A 26,805-nucleotide genomic window follows, 5' to 3' on the forward strand; every position below is an offset into this window, starting at 1 on the left:
TCACCATCACCATCATCACCACCATCACCACCATCACCACCACCATCGTCATCACCACCACCACCATCATCATCACAGCCACTAACACAGTCCCCATGACTGCCACCACCACCACCACCATCATCACCACCACCATCACCATCACCACCACCATCACCACCATCATCATCACCATCATCACAGCCACTATCACAACCCCTGTCACTGCTGCCATCACCACCACCACCTTCAATACCATCACAGCCACTAACACAATCCCCATGACTGCCACCACCACCACCACCATCATCACCACCACCACTATCATCACTGCCACCATCACCACCACCATCACCACTGCCATTATCATCACCACCCACTATCAACATCAACACCACCATCATCACCAACACCATCACCATCACCATCAACACCAACACCACTACCACCACCACTGTTGCTTACACAACCAGCCTTAACCACACATCCACCAGCACCAGCACCAGCACCAGCACCAGCACCAGCTTTTAGTCATTTCTTCCTTTAAATTCATAAGATAATCTTTTATACTTCTGGTGTATTTTGTAAAGTGCTTTTCTATCCAAAGTTTCATTTGCTCTTTATAGATGAGAAAACCAAGACGAAAGGGACAGTGATTTGCTCAATGTCACACAGAGAGTGGGTTGCTTGAGGCAGAAACTCGGGTTAACCTCTGGACTCTTGGCTCCAAAATTATTTCTGCCACATGTTGCTGCCCATTCCGTAGTTGTAGTACTCACTAAAAAAGGGTCCCTAGAACATCCATTGGAGCTCAAAGTGATCTTAGCACACATTCTTTCCAAATCCTTCATCATACCAAAGGCTAGACCAGAAAGGGCAAGGGGCAAGTGAAAGATCACACAGCTAGTTACTGCTGGAGAATTGGGGCCAATGCCCCTCTTGCTAAATTCCCCCTGGCCCATTTCCCCACCGCTGAGTCAAGCCCAGGGGAAGCCTCCTGGCACGGCGTGTCTGACCGAGTGCCTTGTATTCTTCTCTGATTGTTTGGTGAGCTCATTCTGTTGCAGCTGTTAAGGGGGATTAGCACTCAGTTCTATTTTTAGGAAACAAATATTTTCCCACAACCACAGTTTGTTGCAGGCTAATTTGGATCTGCCCTAGGTTAGTCATGTAAACACTCCAGGAGGGAAAAAGAATGTCAAGAGCAGTCCCAAATAAAACTGGGCTGCTCTGCTTAGGTGACAACATAAATCTCTCCACTTAGGGGATGAAGAGCAAGACATATACAGCCCAGGGAGACTGGGCTGCAGCAGAAGTGCAAGTTCTCACCACCTGGTTGGCTCAAGGTGGATGCCAAGAGGCTGGTACATTTGGATGGCTGTCTGCAAAGCCACTTAATCCACTGATCTCAAGCAGTTCAATTGAATTGGCCCAGCACTCCCAGGTCACACACACTCAACTGTAGAAACCTACCATGGCCTCCACTACAAGGTCGAGTTCCAAGTCATCAGTCTAATGTTTGAGACACTCTAAAGTCAGGCTTCTACCTGCTTCCCCATCTCACCTCCAGAGTCCCACACCAATGCCCTGGATCTCAACCTTGCCAGAGCAGAGAGCCAATAATGTGTACAGTCAAGCAGGCCTGAGTTCAAATTCAAGCTCTGCCATTTCTTAACTGTGTGAGCCTGGAAAAGTTCCTTTACCTCTCTGATTTTCTGAGTCTTCAGGAGTTGCTATCAGCATCAAAAAAGGAACATTCTGGAAAGCACTGGGCATGTTGTCTAAACACATTGAAACAGTGTAATTCCTTTCTATATCCTCAAGGGCAGGGATGCTTTCTGATTCACCTCTTCCATCTCAAGGGACCCAGCCCGGGGAAGATGCTCATGAGCAATTGTGGACTGACTAAATAAATTTCTGCGAGGGTGGAAGAGCAGAGCTTCTCTGGCTATCTTTTTAATCAACAGAGTTTGGTCACCTCCTATGTGCCAGACACTGGCTGGGCGTTAAAGACATAAATGTAAACCAGACAAGGTCTTGGCCTTTGTGGGGCCAAGAAATACCCTGGGGGCTATGCATGCCCCTGCAGGCTCACAGCCCAGCCAAGCATGGCTTTCTGGACTAGGGGAGGCCTGTGGTGATAGCTGAAGGCCACATAGGAGTTAAGCAGGTGACAGGGGAGCGAGGAGGAGAGAGTGTCCTGCACAGAGATAAGAACATGTGCAAAGGCACAGACGTGAGAGACACGGCTTGTCCAAGGAACTGAGAAACATTCAGTGGGGCTGCTTGTGGGGGTTGGACGATAGCACAAGGTCAGCAGGGGCCAGGTTTATGCAGGGCAGGGCAGCCAGGCTAAGGGGAACTGATGTTGTTCTGAGGACACTTGGGAGCCATGAGAGGGTTAAGCAAGGCAGGCATGTGGTCAGATTGGTTCTCTGGCAAACTCCCAGGTGGAGGAAAGACCTTGGCAGAAGACCACATAGTGGGCTGCTGCCAAAAGACCTCCCATCCAGTAACCCGGACAGGCCTGAGTGTTCACTGTACCAGGCGCCCCAAGTACCACACCCAGCCACATACTCACCCGGATGCCAGGGATGCCTGGGGGACCAAGGGGACCATCCTCACCCTTCAATCCTTCCTGGCCTTTCTCGCCATGTTCTCCATCAGGCCCTGGGTCACCCCTGTCCCCCTGGGTTGGGAAGGCATGAGGAAGGGAGATAGAAAAAATTAATCACCAAGCCCATTGGAGGCCCCAAACCTCAGCGCTCCATGTGGAAGTCCACAGCCAACCAGCTCTGGATTCCCCTGACAGTCCCCTGAGCTTCCTGAAGGATCGGGCTGGCATGACCTGGTGGGCACAGGAAACATCCCAGACACGGTGGTTTCCATGTGTCCCTGCCTGGGCCTAGGGTTGGGTGAGTGAGTGGCTCAGAGAGAAGCCAGGACCCTGACCACACCCACCCACCCCCCATGGAGTTCACAGGAAGGGGTCAGGTTTGGGAGACCAGGGCAACCTCTCCCCACCTTAGACACGTTGGGAGGACAAGAGTTGTGAGCTGAAAAAAAAATTTTATGAAGGAAAAAAATTCACCCAATTCTGCTCTCAGAACCAACTCTTTCCATTTTTCTGAGTTGCACTGTCAGCACATGCTTACCCAACAACAGCATACAATAAAAACAATCAATAATAGGTAGTTTTGATCACTAGGTACCAGGCTCAGAGCAGTGAAGCAACCAGTCCAAGGCCACGAAGCTAGTTAGCAATAAACTAAGCTGTAACGGCTCAGCCCAACAGGAGAGCGCATTCCCATGTTTAGCTGCATTGTGTCGCTCCACTATGAGCACACTGTCCCGTGACTGCCCAGGGTGCATGGCTGTCACTCCCTCTGGCTGTAGAATACTTTCTCCATCAAGTGCATGGCAGCGAACACTTACACAGCAGTCACCACACTGGACTGAATTCTGGCCCTTTACATGTATGAACTGACAATCCTCACACACCCTTCAGAGGTAAGTACTCCTTTTGTCCCATTTTGCAGATGAGGAAACTGAGGCAGAGCTGAGTTATCTGGCCCAAAGTCCCACAACTTGCTAGCGGTGGAGTTGGGATTTGAAGCAAGCACTTAGATGCCTGGCCAGCTACTGACAAGCAGGAGCCTGAGGATGCCCCTCGTTAGTAGGGGGGTGCATAACCAAGGTCTTTCAGGACTTCAGTGGCTTGGGGCACCTGAGGTGATCTCCTTGGAAAGGCAACTGCTCACAAGGCTTTGTGAGCCGAAGGCACAGGCTTATAGTCCTCTGCAAGCACCAGCTTTGCAGAGGGTTTTCAGACAAACCCCCAGTATATCTCTGAGCTCTCCTTATCTTATCACTGCCACCTTCACATGTTCCTAGAGAGAGTGGCATGGTGGGCAGAGCGGGCATGAGGGGTGCAGTGTGGGTGTGGCTGCAGGGGACAGGCAGCGTCCATCAGAAGGCCATCCCCTTTGGGGTTGGCAGGCCTGGTGGGCCGGAGGCCAGTCTGCACGTGGCTCAGCTGTGACTGTTCAGAGAAGCCCATGGGAAAGGACATGAAGTCACAGGAACAAGGAAGGGATAGGCGAGGGGAGCAGGCTTGGGAAAGCAGAGTGCGCCTGTGGCAGTTTTGTGTCTCTGCACCATGTTCTACGAGGTACACTGATAAACAGATGTGCATCCAGAGGAGAGAGAGCACGGTTCTGAGGGCATGACGCTGGAGCCTGGGGCTTGGCTTGGCTGAGAAGAGGGGCTCAGGAAGGCGACTGCAGAAAACTCATCCCTGCAGGCTGGTCCTGCTGGGGCCTGGGCTGCGGGTACGGGAGGCTGGCGTGGGGGGTTGCTGGGGCAGTCTCTGGCTCAGTCGCCAGGTGGGGGGACAGGGACAAGTAGGAGGGATTTTCCAACAGAGATCCAGAGATGACACGATGAGGAGGGAGACTCCAAGCTGAGGCAGGAGCCAGTGTAGAGCAGATCTGGACGCCAGGTTAGTTTCCAAGGTCCACTCCCACTGAGATTCTCACATTCCAAGCACAGCCTGGCATGGGGACAGGGGGCTGACCCAGATGACTCTTTTGCAGATTGTCCTGGCTCCAAGATTCCGCTTCTGGTTTGTCATCCCTGGCCATCTGCTCTCCTACCTCTCAGAGGCAAGCAGCCTGTTCCAGGAGGCTGGGCTTGTTTTCAGCAAAGGGGCCTATCCTGGGCCCTGCATGTAACCAGGCACCAGGGACTACCCAGACCCACACAGCCTGGGTTCCACATAGCTGGGGAGGTGTCCTTGTGGATTCCAGGCAGAATGGGCTTTGGAAGTTCCTGGAGAATCCCAGAATCATCGGACATCTGCCAGTGCTCAGAAAAGCCTTACATGTTGCCTAGCTCAACCCTCTCAATTTACAGATAGGTAAACTGAGGCCTAGAAAGGGGTGGAGATTCCTTAACACCACACAATAAGTCAGTAGTAGAGCATGAGTGAGAACCCAGGGTTCCGGCTTCTTCTAATTCCAAGGTTCTCTGCTCAGGGGACAATATCTCTCCCATCCCTGGGGCTCTCTTGCCTAAATTCAAATCTTGCCGCCACCACTCAGTAGCTGTGACCCTGGGAAAGTTTCCTCATTTGTAAAATAAGGATCAAAGGATTACTGTGAGGATTAAAAGAGATAAACCATCTAAATAGCTTAGCACAGAGTCTGGCACATGAGCACTGGTTAAAGGTGAACTATTATTCGTGTCCAACACCACCAGCGGAGAGATAAGGGGCATAAAAACACTGTATAAAGTGTTCTACACATCCAAGAAAGAGGTAGTTTCCAGCATGAAGGTGATTTCTGGACAAACACCATAAAGAAAACAGAGATGGGATTCATGCAAGAACCAGGAAATATGCTGTGCATCTGAGTGACTACTGGGATCCAAGGACCAGGGTAGAATTAGCTTTGGAGGGAGTAAAAGAGGGTGAAGCCAGGGCCAAGAAGCTGTGAAAAGTGGAGGAAGAAAGACCGTGTGGGGCCCCCAAGCCAGGAGGAGCCCCTCCCATCCCACCTCAGCAAAGATTCCAAGTAGCAGAAAGATGGCCACCCAGAAGTGGGGTGAGGAGGCCTCTTCCTCATGCCTTAGTTTCCTCATCTGTGAACTGGGGATGGTAATGTAGCTGAGAGAGTTGCTGGGAGGATTAAATGTGTGCATTCACATAAAGCTTTTAAGGCAGGTGGTGCTTGGCACCCCGTAAGCGTACAGAGCCTCAGCCATAACATTCATCAGCATTGCCACACAGTGTAGCGGGCACCTGGCAAACAGCGTAAAGGAGCTGTCAATGCTCCTGGTCTCCTGGCTGGGACATTTACTGTACCCTGGGGTGCAGCAGGGTTGGGGGCAAGAGAAGCCAGATGGATGACAGACAGGGGGCGCCCTTGTCCTTGCAAGAAAAAAACGCTCAGCCAGCAGGCACCTGTCAAGTCACCCTGGAGACCGGGAAACAGGGTAACTGTGGAGAAGCGGTGGTGGGGGTGGAGGTCTGGGGATGGGGAAATCAAGGCCCTGAGAAGGGGGCTGCCTATCTGAGGTCACACGGAGAGTAGGTGGGTGACAGAGGGGACCCCACAATGTGGCACTCGGGGCCCTCTGGGCTGGGGAACCTACTTGCACAGTGTGACAGGTCAGCCCTGGGGAAAGCCCACTTATGGGGTCAGGGACAGGCCTGGGCTGGAGGTAGGACAGGTAAGTCAGAGAGTGATGCCTGTCCACAGTTCAGGTGAGCCCCAGTGCCTCTTTATGGTTCCAGCATTTGTGGCTGACCAGAGAATAGAGAGCAGCAGGGCCAAGTCAGGCCAACAGGCTTTGGGAGCTGTGAGCCATGGGTTTGAATTTCAGCTCTTCCACTCACAGCCGTAGACTCTGGATGGAAACATTTCTGCCTCCCTATGGGCCTCGGTCTTTTCACCTTCTGTGTATGGTGCTGCAGAGCAAGCCAGGACTTTAGAGCCAGACAGGCCCAGATTTGAGTCCTAGATGTGCTGATTACTAGCCGTGTTTCCTCAGGCAAGTTGCTTCACATGTCTAAATCTCAGTTTCCTCCTCTAAAGACAGAACTTACCTTGTAGCATTGATGGAGGTGATCCATATAAAAGTCTTAGTGTAGTACCTGGTACATGTGTGACTAGTCCTCCCTAAATAGTGGCTTATCAGTCATTGGTGGTGACTATTATTTTCCTGATCTTTCAGTATGTTACGGAGATGATAGATATCAAAGCCCCTGGCTCCAGACCTGGCATAGAGTGGGTGCTCAGGAACCACTCTTAGCCAAGAGGAGCTGATGTTTCAAGAAGAGCAGCAGGGAGGACTGGAAAGTGGTCATGGCCCCCAGTCCCTCCTCAGCAGGCAGCCCAGTGGGCAGGGTGGGAGGTGGCTGCTAGATATTGCTGACCCTCCTCTCTATGGGAGCCAGGGGTCTGATCCCTGAGGCTTATGGGAACACGGTGCTTCTGGGAGGGAACTGAGGTCTCGGATGGGGAGCAGTGGGGCAGAGGTGAGGGGCAGGGCCCTGCAAAATATCCTCCTCCACAGACTCTGCCCCAGAGAGCTCTTACCTTCAGCCCATCAGGCCCTGCAGGGCCACTGTCACCCTCAAGGCCTGGCTCTCCCTGGAAAGGTGGTGGGGAAAGACAAGGAGACATTACTGGAGAGGGCACCCCAGTGTGCTTTTCCTTCCTCCCCCTTCCAAGGTGCTGGACCCCAACCCCCAGATCTCCAGGCAGTAGACCCTGGAGGCCCTGGCACACAGAGGGTACACAGTAGCCAGTGGCTGAACTAGTGGCTGAACTAATGAATGAGCAGCAGTGTTAGGGTTAGGGTTAGGGTTACAGCCCCACCCTTAGCTCTTCAGAAAGGGAGAGCAGATCCCCGGGCCACAGACTGCTCTATCTGCAGGGGGGTGGGGTGAGGGCTACATGAGGTCACAAGTCAGAAAGTGCTTATCACAGAGATGTCCTGGACACTATGTCCAGGTTAACTGGTTAGGCTGGGGAGGCAGTGCTGCCTAGTGCTTAAGAATAGGCTTTGACATCAGACAGACCTCAATGCCACTACCAGCTTCCCAGGTTAAACACTGGCTGTTTGGCCACAAGCAAACTACTTCATCCTCATGGGCATCTATTTTCTCATCTGAAAAATGGGGCTGGTACCACTTCTTCGAGGGTTGCTGTGAGGCACAGTGAGCACCCCACAAATGGCAGCCACTTGAGATACTGTTATTGGAATTGGAGTGGGCCCCCATGGAACTCCTTGGTGGAATCCCATTTCTCAGATGAGCAAAATGAAGCTAGCCCTCCATGACCCTCAGCCAGCTTCCCTGCTTGCCATTCCAGCTCCAGAGATGCCCCTGGACTCTTCAGTTCTCTAAATGGCTCACAAATTAAGTTTGAGTCTCTCTCTGCGTCTAGGATTCACAGCAGTTCAGGGATCATCAGATGCTGGGATAGCAAAGATGTGACAGCTCCGCTTGTACCCATGGCAGACATCACTAATCAGTCCCCTGAAGCAGAAGCTCCACGCAGCAGGCCTCCCCTTACTCATGGCTGCACTCCCCGTGCCCTGGGAAAAGTGCCTGACACACAGGGGGCAACCCATGAGTTCCTGTCATTGACTTTTCTACTGAGCCTTGATGGAGCCTCAGGATCCTTCTTAGCACAGTCCTCTAAGACTCTACTGATCAATCTTAGTGGGCACAAAAGATTTGCCATCTCAGTGCTCCCAGCTCCACACTCATCCTCTCTCACCCTGTGGCAATCCCTTTTCATTCTGTCTTACTTCATTTGTGAGCCATCTGAAAACTTTGGGCCATGAGTAGCATTAGGCATTGGAAAAAAGGAAAGACGAGAAATGAGGGGACTGGGATCGGTGACCTGGTGCCCCCATGAACTGAGACCCACACTAACTCCTTGTCACTCTTGGGCTCCACTTTCTCTGCTGGGAAGGTGCTAGAGGGGGCCTGGTCTGTATCCTCACAGTGCACTAAAAGTTCACATTCAGGCAGGGGCCTAAGAAACCAGGCACAGAGTATAAAGAGGTGGACACAGGGCTGCTTAGAGCAAGATAAGCTTTGCAGGTTTCTCGTGGAAAAGGGGAAGACAACCTTCCAGGGAGCAGTTTTTGAGGACAGCATGTTTTTCAGTAAAGTGCTTGGTGCTCAGATAAGTCTGGAGGACCTGGATTAACCCAAAATAAACCAATTTCTTGACCTCAGGCCTTCTCAGAGCCTTGAAAATGCTACTGTTACTGTGTAAGAGGAAACACCAAGCATGCCGTGGGTCCCAAACATTTTGACCACAGAATGCTTTTCTCCACATTGTGGAAATGCTGGCTTATCAAAAGAGACTGCACAAGGCTGTAGAGGTTCATGATCTGTTTCTGCAGTTGAGGAAACTGCCCCCAGCACCCAAACACCCAGGGACAATGAATTTGCTTCAACTTACCCGCTGCCCAATGAGGCCCTGCTCCCCAGGGGTGCCCAGGAGCCCAAGGTCACCCTAGAAGAAACCAAACACAACAAATCCACGGGGGAAGGGCCAGCCCCTGCCCTCACCACCCTTCCTGTGCCCACTAGCTCTGACTTGGTGTGTGGGGGGGTGCGGGTAGCTGGGGAAGGTCCCAAGGACCAAAGGGAAATTGTAAAACACCAACCAGAGCCTTGGCCATGGGTTCTCCCATGCCAGGGCAGAGGGACTGCCTAGACCACCACCACCACCATGAGTAACACTGCACGGCACCGCTCTAAGTGCTTCTTTATACAACTTCATTTCACTTGTGCAACCACCCAGCAAGGAAAGCGCTTCTTCCTTTAGAGATGAAGAAATTGAGGCACCAAAGGGGATCGGTAACTAGCCCAAGCTCTAAAGAGGCAAATAAGTGACAGATTCCAGATCCACACCTGGGGAGTTTGGCTCCAGGAGCACCAGAGGCAGGGACAGCAACTCTGTGACTCAATACCTCCTTTACTCTCACTTGCAAAGAAACCCAAACGAGGAAGAAGCCCTAAATGAGCCAGAGTGTCACCCACCCCCCAAAAGGTCTTTCTCATCCGGGGATTTCCAAGCTATGTTCCCTGCTGGCATCTGGGGACACAAGGAGGAGGCAGAGCTCTGAGCTCCCCGTCCTGTCCCAACTGGAACAATCCCACTTCTCGTACATGGCATAGTTTACTTCATTGCTGTTTAAGCAAAGGATTCTGGAACTAAACCAACTCTGACAGTCCCAGGCCTCGTCCAATTCCCTCTTTGAATGGCAGGGGAACTCAGAAGGGGTGTGGTCGGCCCCAAGTCCCACAGCCCCTGTCAGCTGCTCAAAGCCCTGCCTCAACAGTGTCCTCAGGCGGGCCAGGCCAGCATGGCTCGTGGGCCCTGGAACCTGCATGAGCAGCAGGGTCCTCTTCCAACAGTAGAGTGAGAGGGTGCTCTCCCCAGAGCCCAGGCATCAATGGGCGCCTGTTTCTCGGCAGGTAATGAGGGGCACCAGCGCTGAAATGCAGATGGTATCACACGAGGCTGGGAGGTACAGCTGTCCCAGCATGAATGCAGGGGCAGGTGCCAGAGAAAACAGTGATGGGCAGGGGGCAGGGGGCAGGGGTGGGGGCTCCGGGCCGGCTGGGCACTCTGCTATGGCCATGGCCAGGCCCTGCTCCCAGCCAGGAGCACAGAGAACCCATTATCCCAGGCACAAGAAAGGCCTGTTTCTCTTCTGTGAGAAGGACATGCCACCAGCTGAGAGCTCATTTCAACAGGTCATTTTCCTCTTCTTTCATCCTGCCTCACCTTCATCCCAGTATCTCCAGGAAGGCCCGGTTCTCCCACTGCACCTGGTGGCCCCTGCAAGAAAATGCCATTGGTCCCTCCTAGAGCAAGGCCTGGCCTCTTGTTGTGAGGGGATAACTGAGGCCCAGAGAGGGCAAGAGATGTGCCTGAGGTCACACAGCATGAGAGACACGGAGTAGGAGCAGACTGCACCTTCTTGGAGCTTGGAGCTGGAACTAGGAAGAGGAAGATGTTTGGGCCCAGGCTGGCTCAGCCTCGGGACTACCCCGAGGCTGCTAGAGCCTCTCCCTCCCCATGAATGTGGTTTACCACATTAGGAGCCCCTTGGCAAGCACAGGGAGGAAAATTTCATGATTCACATAACAACAGGGGAGGAAGCCAATGGATGCTGTGCTCAAGGCCAAGTGATTCTCCGCAGCCAAGCCACCATGATGAGGGCGGGAAGGGGTCCTGAGAGCATCACGTGTGGTTGCAGCGCTTGCATAAACCCCGAGGCTCAGTTTTCTCCCCTGGCTGAGGCACAGGGGTGTGAGGCCCCTTCCAAGCTCCTCTCTGCATGACCCTCAGAGGGCTGCATTGATGGTCAAACCCCTGTGCTGGGGTGAGGTCCCAGCAAGGTCAGGACTGCAGAGCACTGCTTTTTCCAGTGGTGTCAAAAGAGGCACCGCCAACATCCTGTGTGGGAGGATCCTGCCACCACTGCGTCCCACCCAATGCTCCTGAGACTGGGAGCCCAACTCCTCACCCTGTGTCACTGGCATGGATCTGCCTCTCTGCCAGGGAGTTTACCCTTCAACTCTGCAGTACGCAGGACATGAGCATCTCCCTGGGCCAGGACAGGGAACAGCAGACAGGGGCCCCCGGAGCAGGGCTGGCAGGGGTTGATACACCCCCAGCAGCATTGTGGGACCAAGAGGGTCCCTTAGCACTCACCTTGGGTCCCATCTCTCCTGGGGGGCCGATTGGCCCCTGGGGTCCCTGAGGGCCCTGGAAGACAGACAGACACACAGACAATTGGGAGAAACCAAGCTGGGCCCACTTTGGTCTCTGAGGCTTGACAATACAGCCTGGAGAGGTAGGTAAGGGAGAGAACCCACACAAGCTGGGACTCTGCAGCCCACCCCCAGCCCACCTGGCCTCACCAAAGGGCCTGGTATCTGCAGCTCCATCCCACCAGTGGCCTCCATTGTGTCCCTGCCAATCCATCTGCACACTCTCCTACTCATCTGCCCAAAGTCCAGCGGGGCCCTGCCCTGCTTAGAAACCTTCCAGCTCTTGCAGCCTGCTCACTGTTCCCTCTGCCTAGAATGCCCTTCCACCTTGGATCCACCTCTGGAAACCCCCAGCCACTGCCACCCCTGCCCCGGCCAGCCCATTGTTCAAAAGGGTGACTCCTTGGGCCTCAAGAGGTGGCAATGCAGCAGTGGTCCTGGGGTACAGGGGGACCCCCTGTTCTCCCCCTCTCCCACCCAAGGATCCCTCCCCCTGAACCCCTGGGACTCTGTCCTCTCCTTGCCATCTCCAGCAGCACCACTCTCTGCAGCCTCCTCATGGGGCCCCCTGACACCCAGGCTGTGCCCCAAACCCATCCTTCCATGGGCACTGTCTGAATGGCAAGATGATCAGGTCACCTCCTGTTTCACAACCTTCAATGGCTCCCCGTTGTCCTTGGGATAAAGAGCACACCCTCCATGGCTCCTCCTGCTACCCTCCCTGAGGTCATCCTCTCTCCACTCCAGCCACGTGGACTCTGCAGCCCCCAGCCAGCTTGTGAGTTTCTTCTAATCTTCCCTCTCTCCTTCCCTCCCTCCTTGCTTCCTTACACCTTCCACTGTGCTAAGCACCTTCTGGACAGTTCCTCATTTCATCTTCTCCACAGAATGGCAAGATGGAGACAATTGCCCCCATTTTACTGGCAAGAAAACAGGCTGGAGGGTAAGCTGAGACTCAAACCCAGAGCTCCTGGGCCAGCGCTGCCGCCACCACCCCGAGGCCTGGCCCATCAGAGTGGCAGAGCCTGGCACTGTCCCTCTCCAAACCCTCTCCTTGTCCGACCCCCTAGCCCACACCTCCAAGCAGCTGACCCAAATGAGACCAGCCTGCCAGGTGCAGAGACACAAAAGAGGAGGGACAGGGTGCTTACCGGTTCTCCTGAGAGGCCCTTGGTGCCTGGGGGACCTGAGGGACCTGGGATGCCCTGCAGAGACAAGACAAAGGTGACCTTAGTCCATGGCCTGCCCCACCCTGCCTATCTCTGTGCTCTCAGGCAATCCATCACCGAGTATTAAGGTCCTCCACTACCCTCTGCCATGTGACAGATGGGCAGGCTGAGGCACGGGGTCGGGGGACATGCTGGAGGGGCTTCAGTGAAGGGGGTGGGCAGCTAGAACCTTGAGGGTTTCCACAGAAGGATGGGACCTTGGTTAAAATGGCTAATATCTTCCCTGACCCCAAAGCTACACATAGAGAATTTCCAGAACTGGTACTACTTACAGGAAAGCCTCTCAGGCCCACGTGGCCTCGCTCACCAGCTGCGCCCTGGAAGCACACGTGGGGGTCATTAGAGGCACATGTCACAAGGCAGGGAGTGGGAGGGGGCCTGGCGGCCGGCCTGCTTGGCCTTGGCCTGACATACCTGCTGTCCAGGCCGGCCTGGTCTGCCCTGTGGTCCTGAAGGGCCCTACAGGAAGCAGAGCACGACAGTGGGAGAGGGTGTTGGGGAGGATCCTTTATCAAGAAGGGACCTGTCCCTCCCCATGGAGATGGAAGGGACCTGTGAGATCACAGCATTCACCCCCCGCCTCATTGTGCAGGTGGGGAAACTGACTCCCAGCAAGGGGAATGGCTCGCTATAGTCACCAGGAGCTCTGGGTCAAGAACCAAGGATCCTTTCCTACCAATGGGGCTGCCAAAGGCAGTCTCAGCCCACAGGGGATCTGGTGGGGCTGGGGTCCCAGGAAAGGGCTAGAGAGCATGTGTGATTTCTTCTCTCTCTTGCTTTCTCTTGCTCTGATCTTACAGGGGGACCAGGGAAAGTGGATGGGATGAGCTCTTGGAAATGTGCCCTGCAGTGTCTCAGGGACTTCCTGCCATCCCGAAGGGGCCTGGTGCTGAGGGAGGGGTAAGCTTTGGTGCTTGGGTTCCCGACCCATGGGAGAAGGTTTGAGCAAGGGCATGGGAGTCAGTACCTTCAGGCCCCTGGACCCCTGCTCCCCAGCTGGTCCGTCTGGTCCTCGGGGGCCCTGGAATAGAAAAAGGGACTAGCACAGTGGACAGCAGGGGTCTCCCTTGGGCTGAGAACCAGGAGGGCGGGGCTGCCCAGAGCCTGGGGCTTCTCCCTGCACCATCCTGGGGCTCCCTCCTCCTCTCCTTCCCGCATGAGGTAGGTCACCCTTGTGCAACGTGCCTGCTGAGCTAGCTCTGCAGAGAGGGCACACACAGTGAACTCAACTAGATGCACCACCCTCCCCAAAAAAGGCAGGCGCAGGAACAACCCTGTTTAAAGAGACCTTAGGGACACCCAGCCAACCCATTTCCCAAACAATGAGACTGAGGGCCAGAGCAGAGACACATGGTCAAGTCCCCACCCCGGACCTTCAGACTCTGCGGCCACACGCTCTTCCCAGAGGACTCATGGGGCGGAAACAGGTATGTGAACTACAGCCCTTGGGGGAAGCTGCCAGAGAAGGACCTGGGGAGGGTCTGCTCATGGCCAGCTGCATGGAGCAGCCTCTCTCCAGCCGGATGTGCCAGCTAACCTGGGCCGGATCACGGAAGAAGAGTTGACATAAGGAGGGCCTGGAACAGGGCAGGGTGTGCATCTGGGAGCAGGAGTCAGGCTGCTGCTCCCTGGAGCCCTGAGCTTAAGTCTGACCCCTGAGACAGGAGTCTGCGTCCTGGACTGTTGGGAGGGCCTGGGGGCAAGTGCAGTGCACCTCTCCCCCGACTGCACAGATAGGGAGGGGGAGGCCCAGCCAAGGGAAATGACTTGTCCGAGGTCCCTTAACACATTAGCAGTTGGTATCCACTCCAGGGTCCCACCCAATGTGTTCCCTCCTTGGGGACTCCCACAAAGACACAGATGGGATGGGGTCTCTTGGAAAAGGCCCATGGAGAACAGTGTGGTGTTTGTTCTGTAGGGGGTCGGAAGAGGCCCAAGTTGGAGGGAGAAAGAGTGTCCTGTGAAGGAGGCTGGCCCACCCCAGCCTGGGAGCCCAGGGGACTAGCCTGCAATACTGCCTCAGACGAAGGGAGCTGGGGAAGTAAGTGTCTAGGTGAGGGTAGGATGAGGAACGAGAAAATAAAATGAGAAAAAAATCATTTAAAAATCAAACAAGGAAATTTTCAATGAACAATTAAGCCGGAAAAAGTGAAAATGCCAGTTGCCTAGAGCTCCCGATGCTTTAACTCCACAGTACAGCCCGCAACAGCACCTCAATCTCAGGACACATGGACACTGTGAGGCCATGCATTAGACTTCACGTCCCGATTCATGGACACAGAAGGTGGAGGCAGCCAGGTCACAGAAGGTCAGGACAGAGGCTGAGCTGATGGGTAGGCAGCTGGGTGCTTCTGAGATATGGCTTCTGGCCCCTGGGCCCTGTCTCCAGCTGAGACAGAAACTCCCCCCCTGGAAAGGGATAGCTCTGGGAGTGGAGCGGAGGTTCAGAGGTGTCGAGGGCTTGGACTGAATGACACAGCGCCCAGTTTACGCTAGGATCTAAACCTTTCTGGGAGAAAGATTATGTGGTCTAACAATCATGGTGACAACAGCAGCAGCAGCAATAATAGTGAAAGCTATCATCCTCACTTTACAAATAAGGAAATGGGCTCAGAACAGAGGTGAACTTGCCTGTGGTCACACGGCTAGTAAGCAGAGGAGTCAGAATTTGAACCGAAGTCAGCCAGATGACTATTTTTCCACCACTACCTCCAGTGTTTATCAGAATGAGAGTGAGCTCCCCATCACAGGGGTGAGCACGTCAGAGCCTAGAGGAGCCTACCAGGAAGGGTGCACACTCGGGCAGGTGTTGGAGAAAACAATGTCTAAAATCCTTCTTATCTGGAAGAACCTGCTAGGCCAGGACAGCACTAGAGAGCCCAGGGAGAGGCTGGCTTCGGGGAAACAGGACCAGCCTTTCCCGCCTGTAGGAAGGGGGAGGCAGTGGGACCACCAGCCACCCTGTCTCCCCAGCTCCACTGCACAGGGAGAGGAGCGAGGGCTGCTTCACATGCTGACCCTTGCTCTGGGCCACTCTGGGGCTCGTCCTGTGGGTCTTCCAGCCCTGTCCCTTCCTTCCCCAATTGAACAAGGGCAGGCCTGCCCCACTGGAGGCAGGCCTGGGTTTCTATCAGAGCCACATGTCTGCTCTTTTGCACCCACTCCCCAAGGAAGATGTTGGAGGAAGATGTTTGCCATCACGGCTGAGGCTGCCCTCCAGCCAGGCCTGGGGTCAGGCTTGGTGGGGAGGAGCCCCTCCCTGCCTGGGACATAAAATCTGGCCAATCAGAGCTCTTGGGAAAAAGGGACGAATGAACGAGAGGGAGGAAACACGTGCTCAACACATACTACGACTCACTGCTGCCCTATCAGGAGCTTACCATGTTCAAGGCGCTCGTTAAATGATTGAGTCCTATTGCCATCACACCAGGTGGGTCCTGTTGCTGACCCATTTTACAGAGGAACAACCAGAGAAGGCTCAGAGAGGGGAAGTCAGTTGCTCGAGGTCCAAGAGCAGGAGCCAGGATCGGAGGCCAGGTCTGCTGAGCTCTGACCCCCACTCACACAGCAGAGTCCAGCCTTAGGTGCCTGAATCTCAGAATCCCCACAGTCCCCTTGGAAGGAGGAATTAAAGCTGCCCACCTGAGCAGACCAGGAAAAATGTTCAGAGAAGTTCAGAAACTGGCCTGAGGTCTCACAGCTGGTAAGTGGGGAGACTGAGACCTCTATACCTGTCTGACCTGAGAGCCCCATTCTTTTGACTGGGGCTGGTGGACCAAGGTCCCAGTCAGCAGCCCCACCCTGTCAGCAGAGGTTCTGGAACCCCACCCTGCCCTGGACCTCAAACCCTCAGTGTTCATCCTTCTTGGATGGGGGATGGGGTAGGCAGCAGGGCCCATCCTACACATGGGCAGGAATGCAGACAGGGCCTTGCAGACCTCCAAGCCCATTCCCCATGGCACATGTGGGGAAACTGAGGCCCAAAGAGCAGCAGGGCCTTGCTAAGGGCACAGGGCAAGCCAGGAGCTGAAAAGGACTTGCCTGGAATTGAGCTGTTTCACAGGGACCCTCAGTTACCCCATCTGGGAAATGGCCAAGGGTGGCCTGCTAGGCAGGGACCCAGGGGACGCATCTCCTAGGTTTTGCATTCCTACCAAACCCAGTGGAGAGAGGGGCTCATTTTCCCAATGCTCCTCTCCCAGCTGTGGAGACTTTGATGTGGTTGGGAGCCTGAGTTTCCTCAAGCAGGAGATACATTCTTCAAGCCACTGCTGAGAAGGGGTGGTGGAGACGGTCGGGGGCAGCCCAGTGAGTTGAGGGGGGCCTGAGCCTTGCATCTGGGGCAGGGCTGGGGCCTGGGCCAACACAGCTCACCCTCCAGCTAATCCGGCTTCCTGGGGCAGGAGGGAACGTGCACAGGATGGGAATGGAACCCGGCTGCCTTTGGGCCTCGGCCCGCTCGAGGAGGCCCAGAGAACTTGGGCACTGGGAGGGGCCCTGCTGGGCCAGAGGAATGCCTCTTAATCTCCCCTCTCCCAGGCCGGCTGCTCAGGCCATCTGGTTCAGGGGAAATTTTAAAACCACTTGAAATCCAGCCAAGAGGAGAATAATAATCAGAGATCCCCTGTGTGGAGCTCAGCTATCAGGCCTGGGCTGCCTGGACTGCCTGCGCTACCTGTACCATCGCATTCCCTCTTGACAAGAAAGCTGCAAGGCCCAGCACCTGTACACTAGTTGGCGGCAGGAGACCATTCCATCAACCCTCCTGCATGCTTGAAAATAAGGCTGAGTCTAGTAGGCAAAAGAGCCAGATTTTCTGGGTTCAAATCCCAGCTCTGCCACTTGCTGACTGTGCACAGAGGTAAGTGACTTAACCTCTCTGTGCCTCTGTTTCCTCATCTGTAAGTGGGAATAAGAATAGCACCCACCTGGCAGGGTAATGTTGAGGATTAAATAAGTTAATGCACATGACAGACGGTGCCTGGCACAGCGTAAGGGCTGGTGATTACTCCTGCCTACTCCATTCAGGCCAGCCCTTGTTTAAAACCCTCTGTGGCTCCCCACTACCTTTGCAGCATAGCCCATAGGCCTAGCTGTGGCTTTTAAGGCCCTGCTTTTAAGGCAGGGTGTCTGCTAAGTCTCAGCCCCATCCGTCTGCTGACCCCAGGGGTCCCTAAACATACCACACTCCTCTCACCTTAGGGCTTTCCCCCTGCTGGTCCCTCTGCCTGGAACCAGGAATAGCCCTCTCTTAAAACCTCCCTTGGAGCCCTGCCAGCTGTGGTGCCTCCTATGGCTCCCATGCTGCCTGTGCCTCCCCCACCCCTGTGCTGATGACCTTGCACTCCATCATCCACGTCTGCCAAGTTGTCTGTTTGAACTACTGACTGAGTCACAAGGGCGGGCAGGGGTCATGCCTGTCCTGTTCACCATATCTGCAGAGACTCCAACTACTGTGTGTGTGGCACACAGTAGGTGCTAAATAAAGGGTACTTGAATGAATGAATGAAAAAATGAATGAACAAAGCACTGGTACTCTTGCCACTGAATGGCAAGGCCTGGTGCTCAGAAATGGGCTGGAAAGATAGGTGGGGCTCCCACACTCAGAGCCAGGCCCGGGGTGAGCCTGGATCCCTACCAAGTGCCACAAAAGTCCCAGATCTCAGAGCTGGGTAGGGTCAGTGACTGGTAGCCCCGCTGCAAGTGTTCCCCTCCCCACCAGTGTCAGCCCCTGGGAGCTACAGCCCACTTACCCGGCGTCCCTTTGCTCCCCTCATGCCTGGTGGGCCCCGAGATCCTGGAGGACCCTGTGGGGAAGAGAAAGGGTTTGGAGAAGCCCCCTTTTTAGGGAATGACAGTACATTGGGGGCTGGGAGCCTGGGGGACAGAGCGTGAAGGCTGCAGCCCTCAGACAGGCGCGGCTCAGGAGCTGCCCCTGCCTCGGCCCCAGCAGCTCCACACTCATGGACTGGGCACCCAGCCACTGGGAGAAGCGGTGGCAGAAAGAGGCCAGGGGAACTGGAGGAAGAACCTGGAACCCAGCCCTGAGGTGAGCCTGGGAAGTGAGACAGGGGAGAGGAGCAAGAAAAAGCAGAAGGAGGGGAGGAGAGGGGGGGAGGGGGAGGCCCAGAGAAGGGACAGGGCCTGGCCAGGGAAGATGCTCAGTTACCTTGGTCTGATGAAGGAATGACAGAAAGAGGAATAAAGGAGAGATGGGAAGAGAGGAAAGACGCCGGGGTGGGTTTTGTTCTTTGAATTCTCTGCACCTGGCCCATCATGAGCATAAGACAAGTACTCAGGAATCTGTGCAATGACCAAGGAACACATGAACAGATGAAGAGGGCGTTAGGGTGGGCAGGGAGAGAAAGAAGTCGGAGGGGAAGCGGGCTGCCTCACTGCGTAATGTCTAGGCCCAGCGCGATAGACTTCAAGCAGCGACTTTAGCCCATCCTCCAGCCAGGACCCCTGTGACAGCCGCAGGAGCCTCCCAGCTCTGCTCCGCAGTGACTCTCAGACAGGGCGTGCTCCTCCTACAAGGAAGAGACAGCCTCGTCCCCTCTCCAAATGCCAGAGAGGCCCAGCTCTGTTTTGGGCCTTGGGACAAAGTTTTGCTGCCCCCCTTTATCTCCCCTCATGGCCTTGAGGGGTGCAAACACAGCCACAGCCACTGGCAGACCCTCTGACAGCTGCTGCTGAGGGGCTGATGTGAGGGGCTCCGTCCCAGCCTGGCCCCGTAAGCAGAGCAAGTAGGGCGTGGACCCTGGCTTGGCCCAGTAAAAAGGCAGCTCCGACTCCCGGCTGGTGGAGAACACAAAGACTGGGTGAGAATGGACTGTTTTATGGAGTGACCTCAAATCGCAGAAGGCATGCAATTTGCCTCTGGGAAATTTCGGGAGCCAAGTCTCTACATAGAGGCAGTGAGTAGAGTCCTTCAGAGAACAGGCTGTAGCACCAGGGAGCCCGGGTTCAAATCCCGGCTCTGCCACTTACTAACTGTGCTGCCTTAGACAGGCTACTTAGACTCTTTGGGCCTCAGTCTCATCATCTATAAAATGGGAACAAGAGGAGTCCCTACCTCTTGAAATAACAAGGAAAGTCCTCAGTAAAAGGTAGCTACCAGCCCTCTGAAAGGGAGAGGAGGTCAGAACCGGACGCTAGATCCAGTTCTGGTCACTGGATGACCCTGGGCAGGTGCCACAGCCTTTCCAGTGCCCCTCCCCCACGATAATGGGATAATTATCTTAACTGACCTCAGGGACTACATCAGGAGAAATGGATGTTAAAGTGATTGAAAAAGTGGGAAAATGGCAACAGATGTGAACAGTATCAGCAGAAATGTCACTTTAATGTCTTACTAAAATAGTGGTAATTATCTGACAAATAGTTATTGCCATTCATTAAGCACTTAGTACATGCAGGTAATTTGCTAAGCGCTACAGCATGCACTATGCCATTTTTTTCTCATGACAATCTCATAATAAAGGCAGTGTTATGCTGACTTGTAGATGAAGAAACTGAGGCTCAGAGGAACTATAAATGTTGCTAACAATCACACAGCTAATAAGTGGAGGAGACAGGATTTGACTCCCGAGTGTCTGGTTCTGAAGTCAGTTTTGCAGGCGTCTGTGCTATAACTTCTCCAGCAGCAATAAGGGCAGCAGCTGGCTGGCCAGAAGGATCCCCAAGGGATCTGAGGGAGGACCCCATACTGTAGCAGGGGAAGGACAATGGCAATCTTGGGATCTGAAAGCAGAAAGTGACTGTCTGGTTTCACTAAGCCTGAGCCAACCCATTGAACAGACGGAAGGACTGAGGAAATGGGGTTGCGGGGGAGATAACAGGAGCCAGGGGGTCAAGGGATTCAGAGGAGGCCCACACCTTTCTCCATGTGCTGGCCTGGATGTCCCTGCACTTTCTCATCTTCCACTGACCTTCCACCTTGTCCCAGTGACTCCTTTCCAGACTTTCCTCCTCCCACTGGACAGATGAGGACAGGCTGAGGTCCAGCGCCACAGGAGGAAGAGTTTGATGATGGGGCTTTGGTCCTACCCTGGACACCTCCCACGCTGATGGTCTCTAGTCACTCCATCTCCAAACACTGGGGAGGGAGGCTGCACTGCAGCCTTTGGGCTGGGGGCTGGACCCTTGGATATCAAGCTGGGTGCCCCGGCCTGCCATGCTAGCCCCACCCACCAGGATGCTGGTCCTCTGACCTCTTGCTTTTACCCTCAACACTTCCACTTCCACGTCACCGGCCCTTCCAGCCCCAGGCCAGACGTGGCTTTTCCTCCTCATGAACAAGGCAAAAAAACCCTCACAATTCATTGGGAGCCCAGTGCTGGCTTCTGATCCCTGCTCTGCACCGTGAGAACTTTCCACCTCATTAGAAAGAATTGTGGGGATGGACACAGCCATCCGGTGCTCGGCACCTTCTGCTCTGGATGATGGCTACTGGTGTCCAGGCTTCTCGTCCTTGGACTAGTCCCTCCGTATCCCTTCTCAGCACCTAGTGTTGCCTGGCACATAGTAGTGCTCAATGAAGTTCTGTTAATGACTGAGACAATTTCTATACTTGATATTCCCACTAGACAGTAAGAATTTTAAGAGCAGGACCTATTTCTTACCATTTTTGCACCACCAGGGTTGAGCATATGGCCAGCACACAGTAGGTACATGAAAAAGTCTGGAAACTGAGCTGGCCTTGCTTCCCTAATCAGCACAGAGAACTGGTCTGTGTGGGTTCCCTTGAGTTCAAACCACCAGAGGCTCCTGAGCTCTCCCTCATCAGATCCCAGGGAGCTCCCCAGTCTGAGTTTTACAGGGACCTGAGCAACCTGAACTCATCATTCCCTAGCTCTGTCTCAGGGTCTGGGCCTGGATTGGTACTCCACCCTCTGCACTCTTTCCATCTGCCTAAAGCCCACCCTGGAATGAACTCCCAGCCCTGAGCCCCGGCCGTGGCCGAAGTGAGTGCCCTTTCCCAGTCTCCATCACCATCAGCAGAAGCAGAGGGACCTGAAGCAAGCTCCACCTGCTCCAAATGACAGCAGCCCCTCCCCTCTCCACATCACTCTGTGGGAGTGGAAAGGGCCCCTGAATCCAGCCCTCCCAACCTCTCCCACCATTCTTGGCCATGAGATCCTCAGGAATAGTTCTGTTTCCTCAGTCATCACAAGAAGCCCAAGACCCCTGGGTCCTTCGCCTCTAACCCTCAGTCCCATTTGTCCCAAGTATTTCCCATCTTCTTGCCGCTTCCTCCATAGCAGCATTACTTACTTATTGGATTTTCTCTGTCCCGCCATCCATAGCAGAATATAAGATCCAAAGGGAGGGCCTGCTTTCTGACTTGTGCACTGCAGCACCCCTAGCTCCTGGAGCTGCCCGGCACATATTACACAGAATTTACTGAATGAATAAGTGAATGCACAAAGCAGTCATGCTGCTATGACCAAGATGCTTGCAAGTAATGAACATCACTATGTAATGAACATCAGCCCCGCAGTTTCATTTAACCCACATGATCACACTGTCATGACCATGATTATATTATCTATTTTTCAGATGAGCAAAATTTAGGCTCAGAGAAGTTAAGTGATCTGTCCCAGGAATATAGCCAAGAAGTGGCAGAGCTAGGATTCGATCCCAGGTCTGTCTGATTCTGAGGCCTGGACTCCTTACCCTTACTTGATAGTGGGTTTGAGCTCAGGGAACATGAGGGCTTTGCTCACCGGGGGTCCAGGCTCTCCGGGGGTCCCAATACCACCTGGCATTCCAGGATGACCCTACCAAGAGAGAGAAGACAAAGCAGGAGTCAGCTGGGAAGGATGCCTCTTCCTCCTTCAGTCCCACCTTGGCCAGCTCAGCCCCAGTCCAGGGCCACAGGCAGCAGCCAGGCCTCCCAGAGGGAGAAGGAGCTGGTCATCTTGAATGTTTTGGGTATGCTGAGGCAGGCAGAGGACAGCAAAACTGTCACCTGAGGCTGTGACAGGAGAGGGCAAGAGGATGCAGACTTACTCCTTACCATCGACCCCTTGGGTCCAGGCACACCTGGGGGTCCCATCATGCCACGATCACCCTGTTGGAGACAGCAATGCAGGGAAGTCACAGTGGTAGCAATGGAAGGCTCTCTGTGGTCAGGTGCAGGGGGTCTGCTAGAGACCCAAAGAGGGCAGGGATTTGCCCAAGGTCCATAGATAGTCCCTACCCAACTCATGGCCGCATCACCCAGGTGGAGATCTGGGATTTCACTCAGCGAAATCTAAGATCTCTGCAAGTCTCCTGGGAGGCCTCAGCATCCACTGTAGCATGTGAGTTTCCTTCCAAGGATGGTCGTGATTAAGGATATACTAATTGCACTGTCCCATTTGATCCTGGCCCACATCATGTGGTCCTCATTAGGCCTGGCATGCCCTGGCTGGACTTGCTGAGGCGGAAACGGCAACAGAAGGCATTTCTTTCACTGTCTTCACCCCCTGCCCAAACCTAGATGAGACACTGGAGAATCAGAGACATAACTCCTTCCCTCTCCACCAATCTAGACTGACCAGGCAGAGATGGCAGGTGCAGCAGACAGAGCTATGATCGGAAGGCAGGGTCTCTAGGTTCTAATCCTGGCTCTGTTTCTGTGAGGCCCTGTTTCCTGTATCCACCCAGCCAGCAAATATTTATGAGCACCTACTATGTGCCCAACACTGTATACCAGACCCTGAGTATACATACAATGGAGAGCAGAAACAGACAGACCTGCTCCTGTGGAGCAAGACACTCGAGTGTTGCAGGGCAGATGGACATGAATCACCAGGAGAAACACAAACTGCAGCAAGTTGGGGGGTCAGCACATTGCTAAGGTGTTACAGTAGGGGTGTGTGACCCACCTGGGGGCACAATGGTCAGGGAAGGCTTCCCTCAGGAAGTCTTCTTGTACCAAGAGCTGAGGGATGATAAAGAATTATCTAGGCAAAAAGGGCAAACACGGGAGGGAGCAGGAAGAGTGTACCTGGCCAAGGGAATGGTAGGGGTCATGGTCTGTAGGTGAGGAGGGACATGGGCATTTGAGCAACAAAGGACAGCAGAGTTGACTTTGATACTGTACTATAGTTACATAAGATGTCACCACTGGAGGAAACAGGGTGAAGGGTGCATGGAACATTCTGTACTATTTATTGCAACTTCTTGTGAATCTGTAATTATTTCAAAATAAAAAGTTAAATTTAAAAGAGAGGAAGAGGAGGAGGAAGAAAATAAGAAAAAGAAGAGATGGAGGAGCAGGAAGGCCAGAGGCCAAGAGGGTCTGGGACACAGAGAGTGACAAAGGGTGAGGCACAAGATGAACCTGGGAAGTCAGATGGGGCCAGATAAGGGAGGATGCTTCCTCTCTCTAGACCTCAGTTTCTCCATCTATCCAATGGGAATAATATTGGCTCTCCTGGAGGTTCTGCTCTAGGGATTAGATAAGCTCAAGCAAATTCAGGCAGGTGCCCTATAGAGCCTATGGTGGGAAACGGGAAGCTGCTGGATGTTTCTAAACTGGGACCTAACATGAGGCAGAATGGCTTAGTGGAAACAGTGCGGTAATGAACCTGCTTCAAATTCCTGCTCTGCCACTTACTATCTGGGTGACCTTGAGCAAGTCACTTGCTCTACTGGGGCTTCAGTTATCTGTAAAACAGAGCTGCTAGGGGGCTTAACAGGCAACCTAGGGAATGTTCATCTTTCATCTTTCTAAAAGATGACTCTTGCCCCCTTCTGTTGTTTCCCCCCTTGTGTGCAGTGCCAGTGGACAACGATGAGGGGCCCAGGTCACAGGCATCAGCTGGTTGTCACACAAAAGTGTAACTGTGCTTGAGGGTGATGACAGGAGGGCAGGAGCCTCAGGAGATTCCGGGAAAGGGGACAATGGCTTCTGGAGGGGGATTTCAGACCTGGGTCAGCTGGCCTCTTCATCTTTTAAAAATTCCGAATCACAAGCTCTATTTGTTTATCCTTTTCCCCCAACACAACCTACCTTTTCTCCCACGATTCCTGGCTCCCCGACCAGACCAATGAAGCCCAGAAGTCCCTAGGAGACACATTTATCAAAGCAGAGGAAACCACGTGAATTCGAGAAGTGCTGAGTTTCAGGGCGACGCACCTGTGCTTTCCTTCCTCTGGAGCTCAGTCCCCCAGGTGCCTCCTGCCCCGCGCCTGGTAACCCCACCAGCATGGGGCTGCCACCAAGGAGAGCGTTGCCTCTCTCTGGGCACCGTCCTGACTTCCCTCACTTCACCAGATGGTTCTGATTTTGGAGCCAAGTGGTGGGGCTGCTGCCAACATCCCTGGGAGCTCCGCACATTCTTCCCGCGCCAGAAGCGGGCTGGGAGGCAGCCACATTTGGAGAGCTGGGGTGGGGGAGGGTGGCCCTTAAGCTGTGCTGGGAAGAAGCCATCTGTCCCCATCCTTTGGGGCTCTGGGGCTGTTCAAAGAGAGAAACGAACCCGCTGGCCAGGATAGAAATACCATAGCCGCCTCGGCCAAGAGATCTGATTGAAATCTGGGAAGTGGAACCTCCTCATTACTGTCTTCTGAAAGCTTCCTCTCCTCTTTCTGAAAGGGCCCGTGCACATGCGCGTGCATGCACATGCACATACACACACACACAGGGGCTCCCACTGCTCTTTTTAACTCCTCTGGGTGATAACTCACCCCTGTGTTCCAGGGGCTTCCTCTAGGTGGCTGCTGGCCCGGCTCTCTCCCTGAGCAGGCAAACATGCAAACGCATAGCCGGGTTGGACATCCCGGGGAAATCGCCCAGGAAGGTAGACCAACTTCCTGTGCAGTCCCCACCCTCTAAGGAAAATGCAAGCAGAGGGGGGTCTTCCGTGGTTCAGGAGTGAAAGAGGCTTTGGAGGAACCCAGGTTGGCAGCCAAGAGTTTCTGGGAGAATTAGCAAAGTCTGAGGGATGAGTCGCTTTGTCCTGTAAGATCTGCTACCTGTTCCCAAACTCTGGCCAGAGTGAAAGGAGACCTTGGGTGGGTAATAGACCAGAGGTCATATACTCAGGTAGTAAGGCTGGCCCACCTGTCAGAGTGAGGGGCTCCTGCCCAATTCCCAAGGGTGAACTCTGAGACCCACACTTCCTCATCCAAAGACAGTTTTAAAGTGGCAGCTCCAGCCAGAACCGTTTGTGTCTTGCTGAGATATTGGCTCCAGTCTGTGTGACTCCAAAGCCCACACACCATCCCCTCCACCTCAGGGCCTCCAAAGCATGTGGCTGTGAGCAGGGCCCAGGTCTCCCTGACATCCCGGCACCATTGCCACACATAGGAGTCCTGGGCCCAGAGACCCTTCAGGGGTGAAGTGTGAAGTGACAGGGACAAGGTACAAGGTATGAAGTCACGGAAAATATGTCACAGAAAATAACCCAATATCTGACTTTTGTAACAACTCACTTTGAAAAACTCAGAGCACTTTCAAGGTGATAGCAATATTAATACCAACAGCTTTGCAGTATTGATCTCTTACTTTGTGCCAAGCTCTGTCCCTGGCACTTTATCTATGTCTTTGTCATTCAATCTCCATGTGCATGGACTCTGGGCAAATCACAGTCTCTCTGAGCCTCATCTGCAGAATGGGAGATGATAAAGGTCCCTCCCTTCCTCCTGGGGTCGTTCTGAGCATTTGAGACACTGCACAGCACATGTGGGTACTCAATAAATGTTAGTTTTCTCCCAGCCCATCCTAACTTATTTTTAAAGGGCACAGGGTTAAGACAGAGGCCTGAGCTCCCCACAAGGGTGCAGTCACACATTTAGAGGATGCCGAATGAAGGGAATAAAAACTGCTCTGTTGAAAGGCTTCTGCCTGACTGGCCCAAAGAAACAAATTTCATAGCTACTTTAAATTTATGAGTTGTTGGGTCCTGGAAGGCAAGCGGGTCATAAACCTCAAACAAGAAGCCAAACAGGATCCTAATGAATAAGGGCCATACAGCAAGTGCCCCATTTCCCACCCCCATTCCCGGGACCCCCTTGGGGCACTGTCCCGGAACATCTTGGCAGGACTGTCTTGTGGATGGCACTGAGGCTGGTGCAGGGAAGCCAGCCACAGAGGCCCATGGCTTGCACCTGGCAGGTCGGGTGGAGAAGCAGCTCTGAAAGCCGCAGGCACGGCTGGATCCTCTCGGACTGGCGAGAGTGTACAGGAAGGGAAGCAGCATTGTTACCTACAGAGGGCACAGCCCAGGCAGGACCTGAGTCCCCAGTTTTGGGGACGAGGCTGGACTGGTCCTCAAGTTGCCTATAGATAAA

At 53.9% G+C, this 26,805-nt stretch overlaps 1 protein-coding gene across 1 annotated transcript in view; it reads right to left on the reverse strand.

The window, feature by feature from the left end:
* Positions 1 to 26,805, reverse strand: part of COL27A1 (collagen type XXVII alpha 1 chain) — a 148,223-nt gene that overhangs the window by 35,425 nt on the left and 85,993 nt on the right. The window contains exons 25-37 of the mRNA XM_063081986.1: positions 24,524 to 24,577; positions 22,541 to 22,594; positions 22,248 to 22,301; positions 18,273 to 18,326; positions 13,487 to 13,540; positions 12,934 to 12,978; positions 12,792 to 12,836; positions 12,442 to 12,495; positions 11,232 to 11,285; positions 10,299 to 10,352; positions 8,964 to 9,017; positions 7,080 to 7,133; positions 2,561 to 2,668 (exon numbers count right to left, since the gene is read on the reverse strand). Coding sequence (XP_062938056.1) covers positions 2,561 to 2,668; positions 7,080 to 7,133; positions 8,964 to 9,017; positions 10,299 to 10,352; positions 11,232 to 11,285; positions 12,442 to 12,495; positions 12,792 to 12,836; positions 12,934 to 12,978; positions 13,487 to 13,540; positions 18,273 to 18,326; positions 22,248 to 22,301; positions 22,541 to 22,594; positions 24,524 to 24,577 — 738 coding nt within the window. The remainder of the gene's footprint in view (positions 1 to 2,560; positions 2,669 to 7,079; positions 7,134 to 8,963; positions 9,018 to 10,298; positions 10,353 to 11,231; positions 11,286 to 12,441; positions 12,496 to 12,791; positions 12,837 to 12,933; positions 12,979 to 13,486; positions 13,541 to 18,272; positions 18,327 to 22,247; positions 22,302 to 22,540; positions 22,595 to 24,523; positions 24,578 to 26,805) is intronic.

This window comes from Cynocephalus volans, chromosome 17 (genome assembly GCF_027409185.1).
Source record: "Cynocephalus volans isolate mCynVol1 chromosome 17, mCynVol1.pri, whole genome shotgun sequence".
Lineage (NCBI taxonomy): Eukaryota > Metazoa > Chordata > Mammalia > Dermoptera > Cynocephalidae > Cynocephalus > Cynocephalus volans.